The sequence below is a fragment of the Excalfactoria chinensis genome, chromosome 1 (genome assembly GCF_039878825.1).
Source record: "Excalfactoria chinensis isolate bCotChi1 chromosome 1, bCotChi1.hap2, whole genome shotgun sequence".
Classification (NCBI taxonomy): Eukaryota; Metazoa; Chordata; class Aves; order Galliformes; family Phasianidae; genus Excalfactoria; species Excalfactoria chinensis.
This window is the reverse complement of record NC_092825.1, coordinates 124,572,976-124,599,504: the sequence shown is the minus strand read 5'-3', so window position 1 is coordinate 124,599,504 and position 26,529 is coordinate 124,572,976. Positions and strand designations below refer to the sequence as shown.

General features: G+C 41.0%; 1 protein-coding gene across 1 annotated transcript in view; it reads right to left on the bottom strand.

Annotated features, from left to right (window-relative positions):
• Window positions 1–26,529, bottom strand: part of ATP10A (ATPase phospholipid transporting 10A (putative)) — a 107,376-nt gene that overhangs the window by 57,853 nt on the left and 22,994 nt on the right. The window contains exon 2 of the mRNA XM_072349264.1: window positions 7,930–8,134. Within this exon, the coding sequence (XP_072205365.1) occupies window positions 7,930–8,134 (205 nt within the window). The remainder of the gene's footprint in view (window positions 1–7,929; window positions 8,135–26,529) is intronic.

Here is a 26,529-nt window from a genome sequence, read left to right as displayed (position 1 = left end):
TTCCTGTAGCCTTATTCTACCCTATAAAAGCACTTACAGTCTAAATAAGACTGAGTATGCTGATTAGTTGACAGCTGTTTGATTACAAGAGTACTACTTCCACTTATTTAAGTGGCACCACCCAGTGAATAAGGAATTGGCTGGATGGTCGTATTCAAAGAGCTGTGGTCAGTGTCTCCATATGCAGGTGAAGACTAGTGACACATGGCGTCCCTCAAGGGCCTGTATTGGGACCAGTCCTATTTAATATCCTTGTTAGCGACTTACATTGGAATTGAGTGCACCCTCAGTAAGTAAACAAATGACACAAAGCTGTGTGGCACCGTCAACATGTCAAAGGGAAGGAATGCCATCCAGCAGGACTTAAGACAGGTTCAAGAGGTGGGCATGTGTGAACTTCATGAAGTTCAAAAAGGTCAAGGGCAAGAATCCCACATCTGAACCAGGATGATCCCAAGTACAAATACAGGCTGGGGGGAATGGATTGATAGAAAGTCCTGAGGAGAAGGACTCGGGCTGTTGGTTGACATAAGTTCAGTTTCTCAACACTCAGTGTGTGCCTGCAACCCAGAAAGCCATTCATGTTTTGGGCTGTGTCAAAAGGAGTGCAACTAGCAGGCCAAGAGAGGGTTCTCAGCTGAGGGGGATTCTAGCCCTCTAATCTATTCTCATGAGACCTCACCTGCAGTACTATGTACAAGTCTGGGGCCCTCAGCACAAGGACAGGGAACTGTTGGAGAGGGTCCATAGGAAGCCACAAAGATGATCAGAGGGTTGAAGCACCTCTCCTCTGAAAGCTGAAGGAGTTGCTTCCATTTGGAGAAGAGAAGACTCTGGAGAAACCTCATTGTGGCCTGTCAGTATCAAAGGGAGCCTACAAGAAAAATGGCAGGGCCTCTTATCAGAGAGCATAGTGATAGGAGAAGCCATTATGGTTTTAAACTAAAAGAGTAGTTTGAGATTAGATGTTAAGAATAAATTCTTCACTACAAGTGGTGAGGCTGCCCAGAGAAGCTATGGATGCTCCATGCCTGGAAGTGTTCAAGTGGAAGGTGTCCCTGCTCATGGCAGGGGGGTTGGAACTGGATGATCTTTAAAATCCCCTCCAACCCAAACCATGCTGAGATTCCATGATGACAGCATGAGCTTATTAGTGGGCTAAGTAGTGACAAGGGAATTTTTTGAGATAATGAGCTCATATCAGTAAGTCCAATGTAAGTCTGCCTGGGAATTGTGCTGATTTTACTTCAGCTGTTCTTGGGCTGGCTTAATCAACACATTTGGGTACAAAAGAAACCTTATCTCTGTTTAGGCTAAATTAAAATTTGAAAACTCTCTTCTCTTCTCTTCTCTTCTCTTCTCTTCTCTTCTCTTCTCTTCTCTCCTCTTCTCTCCTCTCCTCTCCTCTCCTCTCCTCTCCTCTCCTCTCCTCTCCTCTCCTCTCCTCTCCTCTCCTCTCCTCTCCTCTCCTCTCCTCTCCTCTCCTCTCCTCTCCTCTCCTCTCCTCTCCTCTCCTCTCCTCTCCTCTCCTCTCCTCTCCTCTCCTCTCCTCTCCTCTCCTCTCCTCTCCTCTCCTCTCCTCTCCTCTCCTCTCCTCTCCTCTCCTCTCCTCTCCTCTCCTCTCCTTTTTATGGTAAAAAAGCTGAAAGAAAGGGAATTGAATGCTAAAAGAATGTCCACATTGAGACACTGAGCTGCCCTGGGAGCTGTTAAACATGAGTTGCTCTTCTTAAAGTACCTCACAAATAGCGTAGCCTACAGTTGTCAACACAGCCAGGCTTAGAGTGCAGCCCTTCTAAAAAGCAGTCTTACCTTTTCTTCTGGAATAGTTTCTGTTCAGGGCTCACAGGGAAAGAAAGAGAAATATGAATGTCCTAATGCTTGGAAAAGGGAAACATGGGACTGCTTTTCTAAGCAGTATCCAAGATGCTTCCAAAGTTATGCAACAACATGTGGGGCTGGATGAAAGTTAAAGCTGTCAATTCAGCCTAACTTCCAGGCTGGGATGAAAGAGCAAATGTGCTTGCAGTAAGCGCAGGCTCTGAGTTTATACATATTCCAGAAGGGTTCACATACTGTCTTGTAAGGAAATCAGTCTGATGAGTTATTTTGGTGCTAGTCTGCATGCAAATGAATCCTCCAAACAGGCAGACCATATTCAAATCTGCTTTTTAGACAAAATAAATAAGCAGCCACAAAGTCATTTGCAAGGCTTATCTAAATCTGTTAAATCATGCTAGTACAAGTTTGTTTTGAATAAAGGTTTAGTCTTATGAGAGAAAGAGAGAAAATAAATCCATCATCTCTCCCCACCAGCTCTCAGGGGGATACACGCACCTTCTCAAAGGGGATGGCAGCTGCTAGACTTAGCCTAGTTTTCAGCTGAACTGAAGCTCTCTACAGAAACATCTAGGACATGGCCAGTGGTTAATAAACCATAAGCAATGCCACTCACTCTACAGTGAGTCTTTGTGGACTTTGTTGAAAGGCATACTGAGTGAAAACAGTGGAGTATCTTGTTTGTTTCATACTGCAAGGCAGCAAGAAAATGTAAATGTTTTTCATGAGTCCAGATTCATACTATCAAAATATCCTAAATCAAGTTTATGAGACCTGAAAGGGAGTTTTGAGCTTTTGCAGTCAAAGCTGTATCTGCTTATCCACTTTGTGAAGAGCGGCTGACAAAACGTTTCACATGCATGTAAAACATTCCATGCGCAATTAGGCAGGGTGTGGTGGCAAAGCAACCCAGAAAGTCATACAGAAAACATTGATTCTTCTTTTATAATGCGTCTCCTATTAGATCCAGCACAACAGAAATTGTTGCTGTGACTAGACAGCAGCGAGAACTGGATGGAAACTAGAAGGAAACTGTAATACCAAGAAACACTCTTTTTTTTTTTTTCTTTTTCAACCTGCTTACCGTGCAGTTTCTTTATTTGCAAGACTGACTGTCTTGAGAGTCCAAGAACAAGGTACACATTCTAACTAGAATCATCAGGCATACAAGTCACCAAGGAGGAATATATTGATGACTTTTCACAGCTTGCCTGTCAATAGGACATAGAATTGTGTATGGAATGCAGCCTCTTGTTAGACAGATCCCATTTGTCAATGAACACACAAAGCTAGCAAACAGTAGGTTCTTGGTGTACTAAAAATTATTCAGATGCATCAATGCAGCACTAAAATAAGCAATGTTTCTGGTCATTTGCACTGTAAAGGAGAACAGTTTCTTGGAATTTAGAAGCGGAGAGGTCTAATCCCAGCCCACAAATGCTGATTTTGGATCTTCTGAGCATGTGTTTAGAGCATAAGAATGTCTGCAAAACACTGGAGGCACAGATGAGAACTGCTTCTATAACTGCTTATTGCCACTTCTAGCATCAGGCCAAAAAAGGGTCAGAACAGTACTTTTCTTCCAAAGAAAGGTTTGGAAGAGGGAACCTGTAAGACCTGTTACATCCTCTGCAACTATGCAGTTAATCCTGAAATGAGACACAAAACAAGACTTCAGACCATGCTGGCAGAATAGAGACTGTCTGAAGGGACAGTTCTGCCCAACATAACAGCTCTGGGCTTGCTGTCCTCTCGAAAGGGCTTTTGAGAGCATGCTGTGGCTGCAGGAGCAGTGCCCAGAACATGCCATGCTTAGCAATTTCAAATTGATAGTGAAGATCTTGACTATAAATTGCACGAATGGGTGTAGGGCAGGGACAGAAGTAGGAAAGCATTAAAGTGGCTTAAAACAACTGTTCCACCTCTGCCCCTGCTCCTTTCCCATGCCCAGTAGGGCAGCGGGTATAGAAATAGCTATCCTTCGTTGACCTACTTCCCTGGCATATCCTCAGAAATAATTCATATAGGAAACACAGAAATGCCAAGCTTTGTAACACAACTTATTTTAAATGTTTGAGACACTGCTACAGAGACATTATTCAAAGACTTCTGATATTTTAAGAAGAAGCTTCCAGAGCATCTTTATTTCTTGTCCCATGATAAACCACATGACCAGGCACAATCATTCTGTAAAGAGGACAAGGGATGAGTTTAGCAGTGTGGGAAAGAGGCTCAGGACTACATAATCTATTTGTTTGTTTTCCTGCTTGAACAACAAGGCTGTAGAATGAGACGGAACCAAACAATTATGAACATAGCTGAAAGTTATTCCGCTGAGTAAAACGATAATATAAAAACACAGAAGCACTCTTGTCCGACACACGAGTAGCTCGAGTTGTAGGTTCTATAAAAGATTTGTGAACAGACGCTGCTGAGGTTTGATGAAAAGATGGTCAGCATTTGATGCAAGAGAATGTTGACCTTCCAAATTATTTTATGAGATATAACAGTAAACTCCCTCCAGTTGTGGTGAGTTGGATATATTCAGATAGGAAATTAATTTCACTTACAAATATAAGCATCACCCTGGTATTCCATGCTACACGGCTGTTTGCCTCCTTTCCAATGACCATTTCCCAAGCAGCTCCTTCCCTCCATCCTACTGAGTGTCTCTCAGCAGGGCAACACCTTCAAGAGCCAATTAAGAGCCTAACTAGCATGAGCGGAGGAAGCTAATGCTGCTGCATGAATTAACAGTGTGCTCAGACGGGTTTTAGCCATGACTTTTATGAGGATGGTAAGCATTCTGCTGGATGATTCATGTGACACTGTTACAGTGAAGCTCTGTGATGCTGCAGCCACTGAGGACTTGGAACTTGCAGGTGTGCACTTTGCCTACAACTTAGCTGACACACTACCAGGGTTTGGATATTTCCTGCTTTCTCAGCTATTTTAGGAGAGGGGTGTTAGTCACGTGTGGTTTTCTCACAAGCTCTCTTTCAGTACTTGACTTCTTGGGGCCCAGGACTGCTTTCATTGAAATGAATAAGCTTTCTGTCACTGACGCCAGTTTAACCCCTCACAAATTATTATGGACCCCACTGCTACCATATCTAGACATCTAGTGATCTAAAAATTATTTCAAGAAATTATTTACCCACACATCTGGTAACACAGTTCTGGGATGGAAAAGTCCCATAATCACACTACAGGGAACTAAGATACTGAAGAAGAATAGGACAGAAATGTAAAGAATGCCAAGTGTTTACAAAGCTGACTGTAAGTAACTACACAATAACTGATTTCTTCAAAATGCCTGCTCCGATGCTGTTTAGTTGAGCAGGGTAAGCTGCCACAAATACTGTGACTGAGCTGCTTGGCTCATAACCTAGCTGTGACTGGTAGGCATTCTTTCCTCAGCTTTCTTCCCCAGTGTGGTCCAATTCAGTCTCAGATACATTTTAGACTGAGGAGAAAATGACACAGCCATTCACTTATAAACAAACCTTTAGAAGGTTACAGGTCTTGTAAAACTGTATAGAATCCAGAGTAAAAGTCTTCAGCTGCCCAGTTTGGAGATCAGCAACTTAAACTGCAGTGAGTGTGAAAAACATGACATTGCTGGGATAGTCTTTCCCAGTTTTCTTGCTAAAGCTATATTACCGAATCAGAAAATCACAGGATGGCTAAGGTGAAAAGAGACCTCTGGAGGCCACATAGTTTAACCTCTGCTCACGCAGGCCACATCCAGGTAGCTTTTGAAGATCTCACCCCACAGCTTCTGGGCAGTCACACAACACAGGAGTGCTGCCTCGTGTTCAGAGTGAACTGTGTGCCAGTTTTTGCCATTTGTGTCTTGTTCTGGCACTGGTCACCACTAAAAGCAGCCTGTCTCTGTCTTCTATGTACCTTCCCTTTAGGTATTTAGACATTGATGAGATCCCCCCTGAGCATCCTCTTCTCTGGGATGAACAGTCACAGTGCTCTAAGCTTTCCCTTGTATGAGAGATGCTCCATTCCCTTCATCACCTGTACTAGGTTCAGTAAGTCCATGTCTGTTGCACAGAGCCCAGAGCTGTCCCACTCCCCCAGCCTGCTGCTGCTGCCTCTTCCTCATGCAGCCCAGGAAGCTGTGGACCACTTCTGCTGTGAAAGAGCCCTACTGGCTCATGTCTAGCTTGAGCACTGGGTCCCCCTGGGCCTTCTTTGCATAGCTGCTTTCCAGCTGGGCAGCCCCCAGCACAGACTGGTGCATGGGGTTGTTCCTTCCTAGGTTATAGATTTTGCCCTTCTCACTGTTGGATTTCATAAGGTTCCTGTCAGCCCGCTCCTCCAGCCCTTCCAGGTTCCTGTGGATGGCAGCACAACCTTCCAGTGAACCAGCCACCTCTAGTTTTGTGTTACTTGTAAATTTACTGAGAGTGCATTCAACATCATTGTTCAAATCATTAATGAAGACGGATTAATGCATGTATTTGTTTGATGGGTAGTGACAGAAGGGTGACTCCGTAGCCAAAGGCTCAGGCAGATGTTTAGGAGGTCACTACTCCCAGAATTAGGGGAGTCTGTAAAGTTGAAAAGTACCCTCAGGTATCACAGTCCTAGTGGCAAGCGATGGCCATTGCCAGGGAAGATGCAGATCCTAGTGCAGCAAAAGGGATTCCTCTGGACAGCAGGCTGGTGACTCACTGTACTTGGATACATCAATTCTTTTCACCGTGCTTAGCGGCACCTCCTGCCGTGTGTCAGGTCTTGAATCACGAAAATTCAACCATCTGCTGTGAAGGAATGGGGCAGCTGGTACCATCATTGGTTTTCCTTTGTGAGAGAGCTGAGACATGTTGTTCACTTCTAGCTGTACCGAATAATATGAAAGCATCCCTGTATGCAATCTATAGTTTTAGTCCTACGTAATTTGCCTGAGGTCATATTGGATGTCTGCTGGCAGAGAACTGGGACATATAATCAAAGTTCTTCCCTGGGGCTCTACCCACTGGGAGAAATTTCCTCTCAGTGGGAACAGGATAAGACTTTTGAGAAGCTATTTAATTAGCCTCTTTGGAACAATCAGAATTTTTGAGACGTTTGGCCTGTAGCTGATTAAGCTTCTTGTCATGGTGGTAGCTCACATGGGACATCTATGTTCTACATGGAATTCACTTAATATTAAACAAATGTTTATCTCCCTTTTTTACAAGCTATTCACAGAAGGCCTCTATCTAAAACAACTATTTGGAAGGCATATGGATATTTATCCTATTGGTTGGATTTCTTTAACACAGATACAGGTTTCTGTAGTTATCTTTGATGACTGGTAATGGCAGAAGCTGTCACAGTTTGCATTCTTCGACTGAGAACAACTATTAGGAAAAATAGGTAGCTGAATTCTGTAGAATAAGTAGTTGTTGTTGTGTTGGATTTTTTTTTTTCCACACCCAAAATACAGGAAATTAAGGTTAACTGTCAGGAGAGGAGGGCACACAAATAAATATGATTTCAGTAAGATTGTTAAGTAAAACTTCAGGCAATTTCCTCTCATTCTGCTGATAGTAACTGATCTCCTGGATTTTGTTTTGCTTTAAAACAATGCTGCTGGGGAGTGATAAGTACAGTGAGAGAGCAGTAAAACAGATTTTCAGCACACAAACCTCTAGAATGCATGCGTTCTGCCCCTTTAAATTTTTCAAGCTTTAATGCTCCAACTGCTGGAGGAATATTCTGCAACACAGAGTTTTAGGCAAAATTCCTATTTGAATTCCTGACTGCAGGCAGGAAAAGTAGCTGTTTATATTTAAGTATCTTCTCACTGGGCAGTTAAAATATGTTTTCAAAAAGCAAGCTACAATAAAAGCAGCAAATCCCCTCAACATTTTCCAACCGCACACAATTGCCCCAAATAATTCCTATTCAAATTCAAGGAAAAACTTATACTATTATGAAGTCAACTGTTGGCACATTCTGGTGTTTTAATGACAACCATAACACTAACTCATTAGCACTACTACAACAAGCAGATTTAGTTTTTGTGGACTGGTGAACAGTTCCCTTATTTGAAGCAAACTTAAATGAAAGTTAAGAAGGATGACTTACCAGCTCTAAAAACCTCCTCACCACCTGCCTTTGTTTTAAGTTAGTTTCACCATCCAGGTTAGCAGTTTCTATATGGCACAACCCATCAGGATCACTTGAAGAGAGCAGCAAGATGTCAGCAGGTATGATTTCATTACACCGAAGCTGAACAAAGTCTCCAATTTTCACTTCTTTCCAGTATCTGCTTATATATTTCTTCTCATTCCTGGGGAAAATAAAAATAAATAAATAAATAAATAAATAAATAAATAAATTTGCAGAACATACATAAAATAGATGTAGACTGGAGGACCTCAGAAATGAACCAATTTCATTTGTAACAGGAATTAAGTGACTTTGGAAGGTCCACAGCTATGCTCAAGTTATGCTAGGATAGTGTCATGCAGGCTGCAGGAGGCAACTTCTCACCAATTCAGCCCCAGGTCAGTTTTCTCACATCCTTTAAGAAAACCAGTTGTTTTTTAAGGCCCAGACAAAAGAGACGCAAATCTGTTACTGACAGAAACTTCCAATATTTGTCAGTAAACCTAGAATTCCAAGCACGTGTAATGTGCAAAAAAACAGAGTCTCAACTGCTCTATAGGAAAGGATGCTGTTATTCCAAAAGGACACATCTTTTTAAATAGTTGTAAAGCATCCCCGCAATAGCCATAGTGCCATTTGCTACACAGCCCATTTCTGTTTAGTTTCCATGCAACTTATTTTTGGAGTGCAATTTCTTTGTCACTTACCCACCTTAAATACTGTGCAGATCTTGTTCATTTACAAACACCCAAAAAGCCTGTCTGGTTTCATAGGTCATGCTAATTAACAACTTTTTCATTTTTAAGCTTTTTCTTAAGAGCAAGAGGAAAGGCACAGGTGATTGCTTAATTAATTCCAGTTAAAATTCAGGGTTTTAGATGCCTTGTATCCCCTTGGCATTTGGGTAAATAGTTTTCTTCTGCTGAGCTATTGAAAGAAAATCAGTTCACAACAGCCACAATATTAGCTGGATAAAATAGGTCCTGAAAATAGGAAGCTGTTATGCTGGCACTTTCCCAAGCCATCACTCACTGCATACACACAGACACTACTGTCAGCACTGGACCCCTTTCACTGACACTGGAGCCAGGTTTCTTTGACAGCACTTTAACAGGCAGAAGAATAGGATTCAGATAGCAGGACTGCTGTTTTATATTCTTTTAAGTACATTATTTAGAAATACATTACTTTCAGTAGTAACATGAATAGACCTGTAACTAAGAACAAGCGTGGAAGTCCTGCTAAAGTTGTTACTCGGGAGCTACGGATAATGACGCCATGCCTAATTATCACAGAATCACAGAATTGTAGGGGTTGGAAGGGACCTCCAGAGATCATCGAGTCCAAGCCCCCTGCCAAAGTAGGTTCCCTACACCAGGTAGGCGTCCAGGTGTGTCTTGAATATCTCCAGAGAAGGAGACTCCACAACCCCCCTGGGCAGCCTGTTCCAGTGCTCCGTCACCCTCACCGTAAAGAAATTCTTGTGCACATTTGTGCGGAACTTCCTATGCTCCAGCTTCTGGCCGTTTCCCCTTGTTCTGTCTCCACACACTGCTGAAAAGATTCTGGCCTTGATCAGGTCCCCTCTCAGTCTTCTCAAGGTTAAACAAACTCAGTTCACTTAGCCTTTCTTCATAGGGGAGATGCTTCAGGCCCTTCACCATCTTTGTGGCCCTCCGCTGGACCTCTTTCCAAGAGATCCCTGTCTTTTTGTGCCGAGGAGCCCAGAACTGGACATGGTACTCCAGACAAGGCCTAACCAGGGCAGAGTAGAGGAGGATCACCTCCCTCAACCTTCTGGCCACGCTCTTTTTAATGCACCCCAGTATGCCATTGGCGTTTTTGGTCACGAGGGCACACTGCTGGCTCATGGCCAACCTGTCGTCCACCAGAACACCCAGGTCCCTCTCCGCAGAGCTGCTCTACAGCAAGTCATCCCCCAACCTGTACATGCAATTATTCCTCCCTAGGTACAGGACTCTACACTTGTTTTTGTTAAACCTCATCTGGTTTCTTACTGCCCAGTTCTCCAGTCTGTCCAGGTCTCGCTGAATGGCAGCACAGTCTTCAGGTGTGTCAGCCAATCCTCCCAACTTTGTATCATCAGCAAACTTGCTGAGGGTAACTCATCTTCATCATGCCTTCACTGGTCTTACTGGAATTAGAAACTTTGTTTGCTTTTATTCATCTGTTTGCCCAGAATGATAGTATGTCAGGTAGAGCAGCAAGGATGAGTCAGTTCAGGTTTTTATCTCCCAGAACTTCCTCAGTGCCCTTTCCTAACATCCAGTTTATAAAAAGAGGAACAAAAATGAAGGCTGTGCTTTCTATTTCAATAAAGTCTGTAAAGCAGTAAGATGAGTTAAGTGTAAAACATGAGAATCTAACGAGGGCAGGTAATCTCTGTACTAGCTGGAGATATTACCATTCTCTCTACACTCAGGCTGAAACTAACCTTTTATTTTTCCTCTTAAGGAGTAGGAGCTGCTCTGAAACCCAGAGTGTCATAAGGCGGTTTAATTCACTATACAGTGGATCTGAAGTGTTCACTGGCTGTGTACCCTCTAACTCCAAATCACTACACATGTGGTCGTTGATCCTTGATTATTTTTACACACAGAGTGATGTTCAGATGCATCTAGAGAGTAGCAGTGCAGACATCTGATTTGGCTGCAATGCTATAAGGACAACTTGTATTTGACTTAACTTGCTTGAAAAGCATGTCTGTTTCAGCATTTCCTCATCTCTCACATGCTTGGAAACTGCAACATTTCCATACTCTGTGGTAGGACGCAGAAGCGTGGTTCCAGTAGGATAAATGAATGTGAGACCTCCTGCCTGGACAGGCACAGGAATCGTGTTGCCTCCAGTACCACAGTTGATGCAGCTCTGCTAACAAGGGCCAGCAGTGGATGAACCACCTGCGTGCAAGGAAAATGACTCCTTAATCCTCCTCAGACAGTTCTGCTCTTACCCAGTTCTTAGTCATAATTGTCTCATTGCAGAATGTGAACTGTAACTACAAATATTCTCTACAAAGTACACCACAATACTGTCTTCAGAGATGGAAGTTTAGATAGAAGGGGTCCTTTCTGTGACTCTAATAATTCATCTTGCATCAGCCCGCAGTGACTGAAAACCTGAATTAAACACACTCTCCATGAATAGACATATGTGCATTGTTACATCCTTAGTGTTTCCTTTGAGTGGCTTATTACACTCCTCAAATTCAGAGCAAATGACATTTAAGCAGGTGCTTCAGCAGAGCTCTTCATGGTTGTGGTCAGGCTTGGAAGAAGTCAGCAGTTTACAATGCAAGGCTGAAAAGGAATATCAGATCATGAAGACCCATTCCTGCACCTGAAGGCATTTATGTAATGGTGACCAAGTCCAAAAGAGAGACAAGAACAAGTACTCTATGCACTAGAACAGAAAAGCATCAGCAAAATGCAGTAATATGGATATTTGTTACTTATACAGCAGCCAGCACAACTTTTCCTGGCAAGGTCCTGTCTATCCATCTATCTGTTACTTCTGAAAGGCCTATCTGTCTCTCTAGTCTTTAATAACCTATATCCGGAATTTTTGCTGTCTTTCCTGTTATGGTTGCCCAGCTGTTAAGTCTACGTTTCAAACACAGATGTCTGAATCTACTAATCTGGGATCCTGCCACTTCTGACTTGGTCCTGATTTTGTGGCTACTGTATAGTCAGCACCAGTCCTCCACAGCTCTACTGCAGGGTTCCATGCTGCTCACACAGAACACCTTGACAAAAGCTTTTGGCAAGTGTAAATAGACATCATCCAATCTCCTAGAATATGCTGTGAAAGTGCTCAGGAAACTCTGGCAGATCACAGGACTAGAAGGCAGTCCTAGGCTGGATGTGTAGGCCAGAAACTAGCAGCAAACTGCTCTAGTTCTATCTGCCCTCATGTATAACAAGCCAGAAGATATATTTTAGTATATATAACAAACCCAGGAGTGATGCAGCAAGAAACCAAAGCGGCAAGCCATGGTGAAAGACAGGAAGAGTTCAGAAATACTAACTCTTGTCTTTCAAGCCAGGAGAGAAATTTTACCACAACAATACATTGTCACGAACTATTGCCATTCTGCAAAAGATACTGCTTTTACTCTCTAGTTAAATCACCGTGATGAACTATCAATTTCAGACAGCTCAGCCCAATTCCACATAGGTAGGTAAGATGTTACCTGGGGCTCACATAGAAATGTCTAGCTTCCTGACCCCAGCCTAATCTTTAGCAACACATTCGCATACAAAGAAGGATCAACTGTACAGCTGCGGTTGTAAACCTATAGTCATGTGAACCCCCCTTATCCTCTCTTGTCAGTGTTTTCACTTTTCTGAGCACGTCTTTACCGGTAGACTTTGACTGAAAGCTAGAGATGGATGGCTAACAAGTCAGCTGGCTCAGCTGTGCAGACATCAATACTTTTAGTCAGCAGCAAACCTAGTCCTGGCAGCAGTCAAACTCCTTTGGAGGCTTATGCTCTTTTGCAGCAACCAAGGGCAAATATTCCAGCATAGCCTCTTTCAAACATGAAGCGGAAAATTTACAACTTCAATGGTGTGAACATAGAGAAAATGATTATAACTGCTATTTAAAAATTTGCATTAGTCTGCTTACTGCATATATTTGGCCAACATTCTGCTTTGAAGCAGAACTGCCTGCAGGTTTGGGCCAAATTTGAAAGTGGTTTGGTTAACAGCAAAACAAAACAGACAAAAAAGCAACAAAATATTACTTCAATTTCAAATTTATAGACAAAAAAATTAATCTTTAAGATCCAACAACTCAAACAATACTTCTTGTTTTCCTGTAAACCATACTGTTCCCTCTTCTGTTTTTTTACCACGTGCTGATAAAGATCATGCCAGTAATTTTACTCTTCTGGGCATATACACATTAATTTATGTCAACAAAAAGCTAACGATCGTAAAATATCCCTGGCTGAATATTCCAAACTGATTGTTTCCCTTTTTTGAATAGGTTTTAACTGTTGTAGTGCGGCAACGCCACACTTAAAGGGAGACAACCAAACTCCACACACACAAAATTATCAGGAATCTTACCTGTTCTTCTTCTCTCTTTTCTTTTAAAAAAAGGCTGGTGAAGCTATCACAAGCAAGTCTTGTCATGAAATGTTTAGATCATGCAGTTGTAATCTGTTATTCTGGTGCAAGGCCTATATACTAGAAATTTTATACCTTAAATTGACAATAAGGAACTACAAGGGAATCTCTTCTTGCTTCCTATATTTCTCCAGTGACAAAAATTACAGTTAGTGAGTGTGAATTGCTGATGCAAATTTGCTTTAAGTGAATGATTAGGGAACTTGTAACACTGGTCTTTAATCCCAACCTAGGCTCCTCTATTAATTTCAGCAAGGCTTGTCAAAGACAAGCAAAAGGCAGGGGATGTCTTCTTGTTTTGCTTGGGGTGCCATGCTCCATCTGGCTTACCCAACATACTATTCCCCACTCAGGGTGAGACTGCAGCCTAGAATCTTCTAAAACTCTGAATGCATCCAAATGAAATGTTTCCCAGTCCAAGCCCATCCGCTAACATGCTTTTCAAGTAACTATTGTCCCTACTTCAAAAGAAATCAGCCTCCTTTGCCTCCCTGCCAGCTAAGGTTGACCATTGAGCCAGAAGGCTTTAAAAGAAACATAGCAATAAATCTATTCAGTAGAAGAGGAAAAGCCCTCCACAAGAGACAGGTCAAAGTGTACAAGGCATTCTTCAGAGCTGTTGATGTTACCCAAGCCCTCCCCTTCCATCTCTGGAGGCTGAAAGACAGAGGGAATGAAATAAAGAAAGCATCACGTACATCTCTGACCCCAGTGAGTTAAAACATGTTCAAGTCAGTTGGCTACAATGCCAGGACAAGGCTTCTGGTTAGGAACAAGCTAATTAAAAAACTTGAGGAGAACTGGCAGGACCCAAGCACAGCAGCAATTCCAGTATTAAAATCCAAGCTAGGAAACCTCATACTGTAATGCAAGCACAGTAGTTCTAGAGCAGGCAAAACTGTCTTTAGGGAGACTCTAGTATTCAGCTATTTGTAAACAGTTCTTCCACGAGCTCACAGAATTTTCCCCCGTTCCTTGTGCTGGATCCCTGATTTTCAACCCTGTACCCCTCTGCCTGATTCTACTGTAGATGTGGAGAGTCCATAGTACTCCATTAACACTACAGTGGTAAACTGAGATTTTGTATAATTCTGCAAAGGTTACAGAAGCAGAATTGGTGGACAACACTAAAACGCATTTAAGAAAACTGTTGCTATAACCAAAGACCAAAGTATATATTAAACAAGGCCTGAACATGCTAAATGCCTATGGAAACATGTTGAGAATCATTTGAGTACAATTACAATGTTGTGACAGAATGAAGGAAAAACATGTAATGTAAGTTAATGCTAAGGCAGGTTACATAATGCCCAGAGTATGTCTTCATTCCACCACAAACGATAACATCTGTTTCTCTGAAAATAAATCATGAAGAGGCTCCAAATCTGATATTAATCAGACAAAACAGATTAACAGAGTGTTCTAGAGAAACACTGAGAAGAACAAAATCTCTCCATGACTGATGTTACAAAATAGATCTCTTAATATTCACATCACCTGAAGAGCACTGAGAAGTTTTCCTGTTTTCACGGAGTTCAAATATCTTTTTTTTGCATAATCAAGCTGCTTGAAGCACATGTACATGTATAGCAATGTAATGAGGCACGAAGATGCCTTTAAATAAATTCACACTTTCTGAAAACTGCTAAGTTTTCTGTTATAAGTCAAATTATGGAAACCTCAGTGTTTCAGGTTTAGAATGTGGAAGTAATCACTGAACTGCTCTTGGCAGACTTATCTCCATTATACCTCATGTTGAAAGAAACCCCACTATTGTTAACTATAACGAAACATTTGCTGCCCGGAAAAAATGATTTTTCAGCCAAGAACCTTGTTGTTGCGATAACAACACAAAGTATAAAGGCAGACAATGTAATGAAACTTCACACAAACTGAAGAAATAAGAAAATGCCTTCCAGAATTGATCTGAAAAATCTTAGGGCTGTTTTGGAGAAATATCTAGTACTTTTTTTCCCCCCAAAGTGGCATGATTTCCAACACTTCAGTGTTTCCTGCCAAAATGCTAGTAACTTAGTGTCATTCATCCAATTAGCAGTCTTCTCTGGGAGAGAAGACCATCAACTTCTCATACTTAGCAGGATGGGTAGGCAGTGGTTAATACAGAGACTTTCTACGCTGATATCCTATAAGGAGGTGGAAGAAATGGCAGGACAGCCTAGACATGATACACATTAACACACATGAGCCAGTACCCTCTGTACCAAAGCCATAAAACTTTGGATAGTTTGGTACACAAGTACTTCTTCTTGGAGCAAAGCAGCACAACAAGTGCTGGTCTGTTTTTTTCTTAGGATGACTTCTTCCTGGCTACTACTAAACACGACCATTGCACTTGTCAGCATCACTTACTGGTATCTATAGCAAAATAAATGGTGCAAAAGGCACTGCCACCTCAGCAGTGGACCCATAGCCAGGTAAGGTTCTCATCTTGAATTTTAGGACCATCACAGATGTTAAGATTGAATACTTACATTACAGCTCCAAGTAACTGTGAAAAGATTCAACATAGCCTGTTGCTGTGCAAACATGGAAAGAGAAACAATACTTTGCCCAAGGGGGAGCCATTCAAATTACAGCTACCTCAGGATGCCCACTTCTGTCTGCATCTGCTTCCGAAACAATTAAAGCAGAAGCCCTTCCCAAGGAGATCTTAGGCTCTGAGTTTATACAATTCTGTCCTCTTAACTGATAGGTAATAGCATAGAGATGCTTAAGAAAACTAGCTGAGCACCTAAAATTCACGAGCAAGCTAGGTGCATAAATTTCGTGGACTAAAACCTTCATCTTGGTCTTTTCCCAGTGTTATCAGTTTGCAATTCTGCGTGAGAGCTTGATATACTGGCTTAACAACGTATCTTCAAAGGTAAATACAGTAAATACAATATGGCTCTGCAGGTGATGAGGGAAATCCAGTTCTTAAACAGACTCAGAAACTTCCATGGAATTTTTGTCCTTCCCACTCCTCTAGTTCCATACACCTGTCTGACCTGATCTCAAGACTACATGACGCAACTCACAGAAATGCATTCATATGCTCACTGCATACATGCACAAAGTCATTAGTTGAGAACTCATCAAGAAACGTGCTTCCTAAATGCAACAGTTTTAGCTAAACTGTTCGTGTAAAGTATTTTAAATCAGGAAAGGCACTTCCTGCTAATTACATACACAGACCTGATAGAGCTGTTGACTGACACTCAGTTATGGAGACTAATTTTCTCCTCATAACTGTGCCATACAAACACATCTCCTTTAAAGCTCACATTAACTAATCACCGCACAAAAGTGCACTCTAGAAGTCAACAGAGTTCAACTACTGTTTTAAGTTAACAAAAAAAAATTGTTAAAAATAATATTCATAATTTGCCACATTTATATTTAACAAGAAGAATCAACATCTCAAACTGAAATATGAGTCTTTGACCTTCATCTTCTGTTCCCCCTAAAAATTATTCAGTTTTACTTTTTCCTCCCATTTCTGTTCTGGGTAACATCTGTCCATGGCATTCATCTGGATGTTCTCACCTGTTCTCATTTAGGCAATCAACTTTTCAGGTTGAGGACAGGAAACATTTATCTATCTGAATACCATTTGAGATCTCAGCACATCCCAGGGTGTTTCTTCATCTGCAATTCTATAAATTAGATTTAGTCCATACATAAGACGTTGTTACTTGCAGTGTCACATACAAGTTAAATCTGTAAAGAACTGGTGATAATTACATGTAGAAAAAAAAAACATTGTCTGGTATATTACTAGAAGAACCTTACAGAAGAAAATAAAGTTGGATGCTGTATTTTTGCAGGATGTCTTAACATTTCTTTCTGCTCTGAAATTGAGATGTGAAACTATATAACATTTGGGTTTGCAAGGATATTTGAACCATGTTTCACTGTACTCATTTCTAAGTTCGTAAGAACTTTCTTTAACTCTAGAGTTACCGAAGAATTACCTTCCTCTCTGTCAGAGATGCATTCAAGGGAGTTTGCAGAAACCTTGAAACCTTTAGCTCTGGCATAGCTCTGTTTACCTAGACTGGGACAAAGGAGAGTTAAAGTGCTTTTCTAGATAAAGCCATGGTCCAGCTCCATGTCTAATAAGTCAGACGCCTAAACTGTCCCAGATGTGTACACCAAAAGTGGACAGTTTTACCTTGCAGTCATGGCTGCTTACTGGATAGCAAGCAAAGCAAACTGGACATATCTCCGTGCTTCTGTGATAGAGATGAAAGAAAGGTATAGCAGTGCAGATATTGACTTTATCTTAAACATCTAGTTGTGAATAAAAGAGGTCCAAAAATACTCAAATATTTGCCAAAACGTGTAGCATTGTAGCATCCTGTAAACTCTTCTTGATGAGTGCCACATTCCACTTTTAGAGGCCTGTCACTGGTATGACAGTTGCCTGCCCCATGGCTATAATGCATATTTCCAGTGGGGTGAGATAACATTTCACTTTCGAGCCACTGCTCACGCCCCATCACACTGTGTCCTCCTAGTCAGCTACTGCACAGCAGAAAGGAGATGAGTAATTCTAAAATAAATGTGTTCTCAGCAGTTTCTTCCTGATCTGGAGAAGGAAAAGGGTCAGCTAAGGCCCTGAAATATGAACATAAAGATCTTTTTATTCAAAGCCCTTTTTAGTACTTACTATTATTAACTCTTCTTTGTTGATATTTCTCCATGCAGTTTCTTAAACATGAGAGCAATGAGACTTCCCAGAAGAGATGTCACTATTCCAGTAACTATGCCAGATGCTGAAGAGCTGGAGGTTGCTGCCTTGCTCACACTAGTACTTATATTGGTAGCCAAAGTGAAAGAACTGTCTGACATTTTTAACTTACACCTACAACGTTGCTGTGTCATAAGCAATAGCAGTGTACATTCCTGGGGAGCCTCTGCTTTGAAGCATAAACATCTATTTCAAGCTCTACCATGTCCTCAAGAGTGAAAGAGCATTAAAAGGCATAACAAATCAGAAGAATGCTTATTCTTTCATGTAGCTGGCAGCAGAACAGGCCTTCACTAGTCCTTCAGGCTGATCTGAAAAGCACAGCTGAAGTTTTAAACTTAGTGTCTAATCCTACATTACAGTTCGTCTATACTGAACTGCTCTCACAGGTTACCTGGTTTACTACCCAACTGAATTACCACCAGCCCCAATAACACAAGAATACAAACACAAGGAAAAGCTAACAGCCTCAAGCTATATACCTCAGGTGTTTGTATTACAACATTGTTGTCCTAACGAAGTAGAAGTATGAAAATCTCCGAAATTCTTGTCTAAAACAGCCAGAAGGTGTTTCCCAAGAATGCTTTCTAAATGAAGATTAGTATCATCTAATAGCTACATCTGAACTGTGACCTGAGGGGACTTCTCAGAGTTCACAACTGAGTAAATACCCTGAGTTGAATCCTGCATCAAGTTGAAACCAGGGAGTGCATAAGACTCTATTTGTGGTGCTCTAAGTCTTGATGCAATTTGAATTCAGACATGTCAGTCCTCTTACAAGGTTGTTTTACTGCTACAGAAATTCACAGAAGATAAAAGCGTTCCTCACTCCTATCAGAGAAGAACTAGAAGACGCAAGTCATATGTAGCGATGTGAATCTTTGAAGGTTTGAGTCAAAACAAGTCTGTCTATGGATGCAAATTTTATATTCAAAACTCTTGGTGAAAATAAGCAATAGAGATCCATACTGAAGAAGTGAGAACCACAAAATGCAAAATTATACTGACAGAGGAAATGTAAGATGCTCTTAGTAACATTTGAATAGTTCACATGAAACTTGATTGCTGTTGGGACTTACACATAAAGCATTCATGATGAAAATTCATTCAGTGTTTTCAGTGTCAACCTGACTACTCTTGAGAGCCCGTGTTTTTGCACAACCTGCTGCTTCCCTGTAGTAAGGAAGTCAAGCCACCATCTCATTAATATTCCAAGCTTACTGGTGCCAGTCACTGAATCCACTTGAAGTTCTAAGCTAGAATAATACACTTGCCCAGAGATAAGAGCATTCTCTTTCTGTCCCACTGACTTACAATCAAAATGACTATGAATTACAGTCAGTACAATGGAATTCTGAGGAACAGTTAGCTAATGCATCTCAACCTGTTAGCACAGATATTCAAAGGCCCTCTAATGACAGAGCTCTGCAGGAAAGCAAGTCATCTTTGCCATTTATTTATAACTACTGAACTGTCTTCAGTACAAAGAGCAATTTATAAATAATGACACTCCATCAATAAAGATTTTGATAGCTTGGTTTCATTAGTTTACTAGACATCACGTTTACACAACAAAGTATGTCTTTCCATAATCATTATCCGCAGTTTTAAGAAATCACTGAAGCAGTTATAGACCAACTACTGTCAAGAGCATGTTGGTTGCCAAGTTTGCATATATTTGCACATATTTTAACAAATATGCGGACATAAAAATATAAACTTTCCTTCACTATAGCACTATTATAAAGAAATAGGGTCATTCAAGAACACTTGTTCACAGAAATTCCTTTTTAATTCATTCCAAAGGCTTGTGTTTTGCTTCTTTAAAACATAAGCAGGCCAACTAGTAGGAATAAATAGTGTGCTTTGGTTCTTCTCACTTGAAAGAGGTATCTCTTCAAGTACAATCTTCTTTGGTAATTACTAACAATCTGTTCGCAAATATTATTCTTATATGATTTCCATTTACCACTCACTCATAAACGTATGAATGGGAAAAATATTATTGGGGAAAACTTTCACTAATTTTGTGAGAGAGATAATTTTTGGATAAACTCAGTCAGCAGTTTGAAAATGGGGAAAACAAAGGCTGGCTGGTAATAAAAGGCTGTTGTCTCCATGACTATACCTTTGCTGGACTCCTAAGTGTTACTGCTATGGCTGCAGAACATCAGTGCTGAACAGCTCTGCGTCCTGGCTTTGCCATACTAGTTTTGAGATCCCACCAGTTTGCAGGCCACAACAGGGTTGGAAATGTAGGCTGGGAAATAAATTCAAGTGTTTAATATACAATGAAGGCTAGATTATCATTTCACATGCACAGAGGTACCAAATGATATTAAGATGCAGGAGCTCAGTATTTATTTTTTGACTCAGGGTAGCTCTTCTGGATAGAAGGGCTCAATTACTGAAAGATTGGAAGATGACAACTCCTTGTCCTGAACATTTACAGTTTCTCTGTTTTTCTTTCAAATGCCCTAGAAGACCATCTGTCACACTGGAGAAATTAATTGAAAGTCCAAGGCTGTCAACAAACACAACAAAATACAGAGGGATAAAATGCTCAGCTAGTTGTCCTCAGCACAAGTGATACATGTACCTGTGACGACAGAGAAAAATAGGCCTCAAAACTGGAAAGCTGACTTAAGAATAGAACCCCAGTTTCCCCTTGACTAAACATACCTATAAAGAAGTAACTACAGTTGGAGAGATGCTTCTGATTGGTTTAAGGCTCCATCTTTTTGTGAGCTCTGTGAAGCTGATGGATGCCCAGCTGCTTCAGAAAGCGCCTTTGCAAATCCTAGCAATAATATAACTGCATTATACGAAGACATTTTTCAGTATTTCATAAGACCTGAATCTCAGTATTAATTCAAGTGGCTTTATGGCAATATATCTAGTAGAAATGGCAATATATGAGGTGAGTTTAGAGTCATATCAGAGAAAGTACTGTTGGATCTTATCTTTACCTATCTTTGCAGTAAGCTGAATCTATGGAAGCAGCTGAGGGGCAATGCATGAAGTCGATTCCATACTGACTGATATAAATATCAGCAGTAATCACATATATCCTCCCACAAATAACCACAAAAGTCAGAAACTTGAAAGAAGCAGGAATAAACTTTCATACGGCAAAGTGCAATGCTTTTCTTTTAAAAAACATCTACTTAGGGATGCTCTCCTCAAAACTAAGGTGGTACTTACTAACAGGTTTTTAGAAAATCGAATAAATTAAGTATGAAGGTAAACTGACATATGAGGGAAATGAAGCAGCTGGGAAGTACATCACGTTTTAAGGAAAACAAAGTGGCTATTTCAATTAAATTTGCTAACTCCTGACAGCCAAACACATCAGTGAACAAGAGTAATATATCTAAGTGAAATAAACTTTATTGGAATTCAGTTATCAAATGGAAAGATGTGTCCTGCTCTCAGAACAAAATATTTCCCACCATTTTGTGTGTGCACTTGCAGCCCAGAAGGCCAACTGTGGTCTGGGTTGCATTAAAAAAGGGGTGGCCAGCAGGGAGAGGGAGAGGGATTGTCCCTGTCTACTCAGCTCTTGTGAGACCCCATCTGCAGTACTGCATCCAGGCCTGGGGCTTCCATTACAGGAAGGACATGGAGCTCTTGCAGTAGGTCCAGAGGAGGGCCACTAAGATGATCAGGGGGCTGGAGCACCTCTGCTGTGAGGAAAGGTTGACAGAACTGGGCTTGTTTAGCTTGGAGAAGAGAAGGCTCTGGAGAGACCTCATTGTGACCTCCCAGCACTTGAAGGAAGCATAAAAACAGGAGGGGGAATGGCTGTTTACAAGGGGGGATAATTATAGAACAAGGGGGAATAGTTTTAAACTGAGACAGAGGAGGTTTAGGTTAGATATTAGGAGGAAGTTTTTCACACAGAGGGTGTTGACACACTAGAACAGGTTGCCCAAGGAGGCCATGGATGCCCCATCCCTGGAGGCATTCAAGGCCAGGCTGGATGTGGCTCTGGGCAGCCTGGTCTGGTGGTTGGTGACCCTGCACATAGCAGGGAGGTTGAAACTGGATGATCCTTATGGCTCTTTTCAACCCAGGCCATTCTATCATTCTATGATTTCACTTCTCAGTAAAATACCTAAATATTACATTTGAAACACATTGCATGTGTTCTTGAAGGACAACCCTACTTTACTTGGCACAGCATTAAGGGAGGATTAGCTGTTGATTTCTGCACCTTTAATGACGTATAAAACAAAAGAAAACAATTATATTTTTGCAGGTATTATATATTCTATTATACCTTCCTATCAATCACACTTTGCTTCCACAGCAGCTCGTTTGGGAAACATTACATTTGTGTTTCTGCACAGAAACTGTATATCTGTATTTTTCTTGCACTGGTTTAGAATTAACTTTAATTTCTTAAAACTTATAATAAATCACTAATGATGAGACTGAGGGAAAAGATAGGATGATTCCTGCCAAAAAGGTTTAACACCCATATGCTGGGATTTTCTTATTAGCAGAGTTTATCAACAGGCTCTTCTTAGTACTTAGAAGAGTGGATTTTATCTAACCAGTTCACCCAGACCCTGTAGTCATTTTGTCTCCTTCAACCCTTAGGTGAAACATGGCAGAGGATGGGCAGGAAGGAATCCAGCATGCCCTCAACTATTTCAGTGGAAGTACTTTTTATTTGAACATGTATATACTGATAGGTGCCTTTGAATGAGAAATTTCAAAGATTTATAGCTAGTATGAAATAAAACTTGTTTTTTTTCCCCTTAAAACTTGCCATGAACTGATTATTCTGCACTCTAACAATTTTCAACACTGAGCTAAGTGGAGCTCTTTGCTACCAGCTCCTGCTGAAGCTCTCCAGTATCAAGCTGGACTCAGATGCTGGCTTTGTAATTTCCCCAGCAAAACACTGCATGATATTTCAAACCACGGAACACTAGATCAGACTTCAGTCCCATCAAATAAGATGAGTTTTATTTATTTGAGCTAGCACACACAGCACAGCTTCAGAATGAAATGTGGGTTTTAGTATGGGTGTGGTAACCAGGCAGTCCCAGACACTGACAGTTCCAGAGGCTTAGCCAAATTCCATCAGTTCACCAGCTACAACTCATACAGAAGCTAAGTGTGAAGGTCATGAAAAGCTGCTGGTTCGAATCAGCCAGTCAGCCAAAGCCAAGGCAAGTTGGGTTTGGCACAGGGTCAGTGGCACCATCCTTTGAAATCCAGAGAAAACAAATGGGGGACAAGTATGAAGCATTAAGAGAACAATCAAAATTTCCAGACTATAAGGCAATGAAATGAAGTCTTTTAAAATGACATAATCTCACTTTTAAGAAACATGCAGAAATTGCTGGTTGGTTTTCATATTCTCCCCAAGTCTCCCTATCTCAAGATAATTGGGAAATTTTAATAATGTTGCCAACATCTTGCTTTCAAACAGGAACTCATCTTGAGGGCTCAGGATGGGCAGGATGTCAGTATTTCACCAGAAGACAGAGTATCATCTATTAAGTACCACTAATAATTCTAGGTCTAAATGTGGGAGGCGTAATGTAGATCAGGAATTAGAGGAAGGTGTTTCCTTGACACTAATGGCCTTGAGCAAACCTAAGAGATCAGTCAAATCTGCAGTCCAGTCATAATGCCTAATGCTTTTATACTTCTCTAAAATAGCTTGGTGGAAAAATGAGAAAAGACATAGCTCTCTGGGGACTACTGCTATTTTAACTGTCTATGTGCCTTATTCAACTCCACGCCCAAAGTAAATCACTTCTTAACATCACTGTGTATGTCTTTGCATGGAGGAGTAACTGTGAATAAAACTACTGATCTTACCATGTTATTATTGAATAGTATTTAGCTAAATTCAAATTAAAAAATATTCGGTTGTGGTTTATGAGAAACTCTGGAGTTTATAAAAAGATGTGGACTCTTATGGTGGTTTCTTAACTGAAACAACAAAATGACAAAGAGTGAGCCTGGATTTTGCTCCCAAGTGTAACAGGGCACTATATGGTTATAACTCAGAACTCTCAACTTGTTTTCTTCTACAAGTTTAAAGAAGAATTGGATAATATTGGTATCAAAAGTTGCATTTGTATTTTTAGGGTGAGGGATATCTTAAGTACCAGAACGAATAACAACTGCAAAGAATCATATGCCTCAATGAGTTATGTGTCAAAATTCCCTCTGATCACAACTGCAGATTTTTTGGCTGGCCCGACAATAAACAGTTACAGAAAAACACCTGCAAGGATGTAATTCTACATGCGCTTACCTTTCCAAAATCTCATAGGCATGAGGAAAAGACAGTATGACTGTAAGTACAGTCATCAATACAGTACTTCATGAAAGCTCTCTGGAAAAGTTACTTGCAGTGGTATCAGGTACAAAAAGCAGTGTTATATGGCTTATAAATTACTTGAAGGGCTGTTGACATGGGTTAATAATAAAATGACAGGATAAGGAGTACAGAGAGGTAGTCACAGAGGAGCGCTTGATTAACTCCAGTTTCAGCCACCATCACAGTTGTGCAGCTGGACGCACCATGACAAAACAGACATGCCAAACACCTACAGAACAGTACTACTGAGGTAAGTTATTTCCTCTTTGCTTTATCACACAGGCATAGTTATGTTAAATAAAACGGATGGCTTTACTAGCAGTAGCCTATATTCAGAGAGCTATTTATACAGCTCCTTATTTCAGGGAAAAATTCCAGCTTTGGTGCTTGTGGGAAAGATATGAGATACTCAAGTTAAGTGTAAGCAGCACTGAGGAAACCTGAAAACCCACTGGAAATTACATGTAGCAAAAAGAAATGAAGAGAGATACTAAATACAACACGTGGGTTTGTAGAGTACGGGTGGTAGAAGGTTGAGATATCCTCTGGTCAATTCCTAGGTCTAGATGACATAGAGATTAGGACCTGCAAACACACTGAAGCACATGCCTTGCTCAGGCTAGTAGGGTCTGGATAACAATACTTTCACAAAATGCAACAATTGAAGGTCAGCACAACTTGTAGCTAAACACAGATGATCCCATCATCTAGTAGGAACATCTACTCCTCTTAACCACTCTGCACTTTGAATTATTGCCAGGGACCTCAGCAGGAGAATGAAAGGGGTGAGAATTTGGGCAGAGTTCAGAGAACAGAACAAAAAAAAAAAGGGGGCTTTATGAGGAAATAAAAATAACTAGGTTGCACAGTGCATTTTGTAAGAGATGTGATAAATTTACCAATACTGTGAGCTGCTATATGAAAGAAGGGAAGAATATTTAGTACAGAACAAAGAGACATGGGCAGAAATAGCAGAATAGCCTATCAAGTGTTTTTCACACCTGCACAGCAACTACACAAGCACAAGACCATGGGACTACTGGAAATTCAAGCAGCAGAACATCCATTCATGCTAAGAGAAACTTGCACTTGCAATTTATTCACACTCAAGGAAGGGAATGGCTTGAGAACCTGGTGGTTCATCCCAAACAGTAGCCCAGCAGAGGCTTTACTTCATGATTTTCCTTGATATTGGCAGCAACTTCCCCTTTTCTGAGCACTGCTGGGCCAAAGGCAATGGTTACCATCTCTAACTCACCACAGACCGCACACCAATGCTTTCCTGTAATAGGTGACTGATTGCTGGCACAATGGCTGGTGGGGTAGGTCAGGTCAGTTAAAACCAAAAGTAATCAAAAAACCCCAGATCTCACTCTTAGAAGTGCTGAAGCTTATCTGTACCACTTTGACTGAACTGAGCTAAGAAGTGAGCTAGCAGTTACACTGAGCAGTTGAGGGGGTTGAAGATGGTCTTGGAGGTACCCACATCTGCAGTGCTCGGCTGCAGTGAGAACAGGATGTGTAACCACATTGCGTGCTGTCCCCTGCTCTATCTCAGAGAGGATGCTTGTACAGGAGTGAAGTAGCTCTTTCCCCAAACCTCTTCAAGTCCTTTCAGCTAAGTAAGCATCACAGTTGACAATAACTGTGGTGGTCTGTCCACTGCACACTAAGTTAGGGCCATGAACTATCAGACATTTGAAATGCTATCAGCTAATACAAAATGTTCCTTACTGTTACTACTCTGGACAGGATCCAATGGAAAAAAAGTTATCCTCAAATAAGATAAAATAAGACAAAATAAGAAACTCTAGGTACTCTAGACAAGAAACTAGACTAGACTAGACTACAGAAACTCTATGTTTCTAATCTCCTGCTTCATCCAGTGTCTTATTTAAATCAGGGATGAAATGGGGAAAACAGAAGCAACCTCTGACCCCTCCACTTTCCAAGACTTGTTCTTCTGGGAGCGTACTTGGCAAGCAGTCTTAAAACAAGGTGCTGCATTGAACTGCTGAGTGAAGATCTCTGTTATCCTGTGAAACTGCTGGTACAAACCCAAACCTGACAGGGGTGCTGTCTCTGAGAGCTCTGACCTTTCAGTGATCCAGTGTTGTCCCTAATGTGCTGCAATACCTTCACAATGACTTGTTAGGAGGAAAAATGAGTTTAATGAATAGTTCCATTTTGGGAGACTGCCCCTGCCAGTATATTCTGGGTTATGTGGTTCATTTCTTAAACTATAATATTCCTGAGGAAAAAGAAGGACAATTCTTGGCTGCAGGGTGGATACAGAAAGGTGGTTTTCCTAAATAATA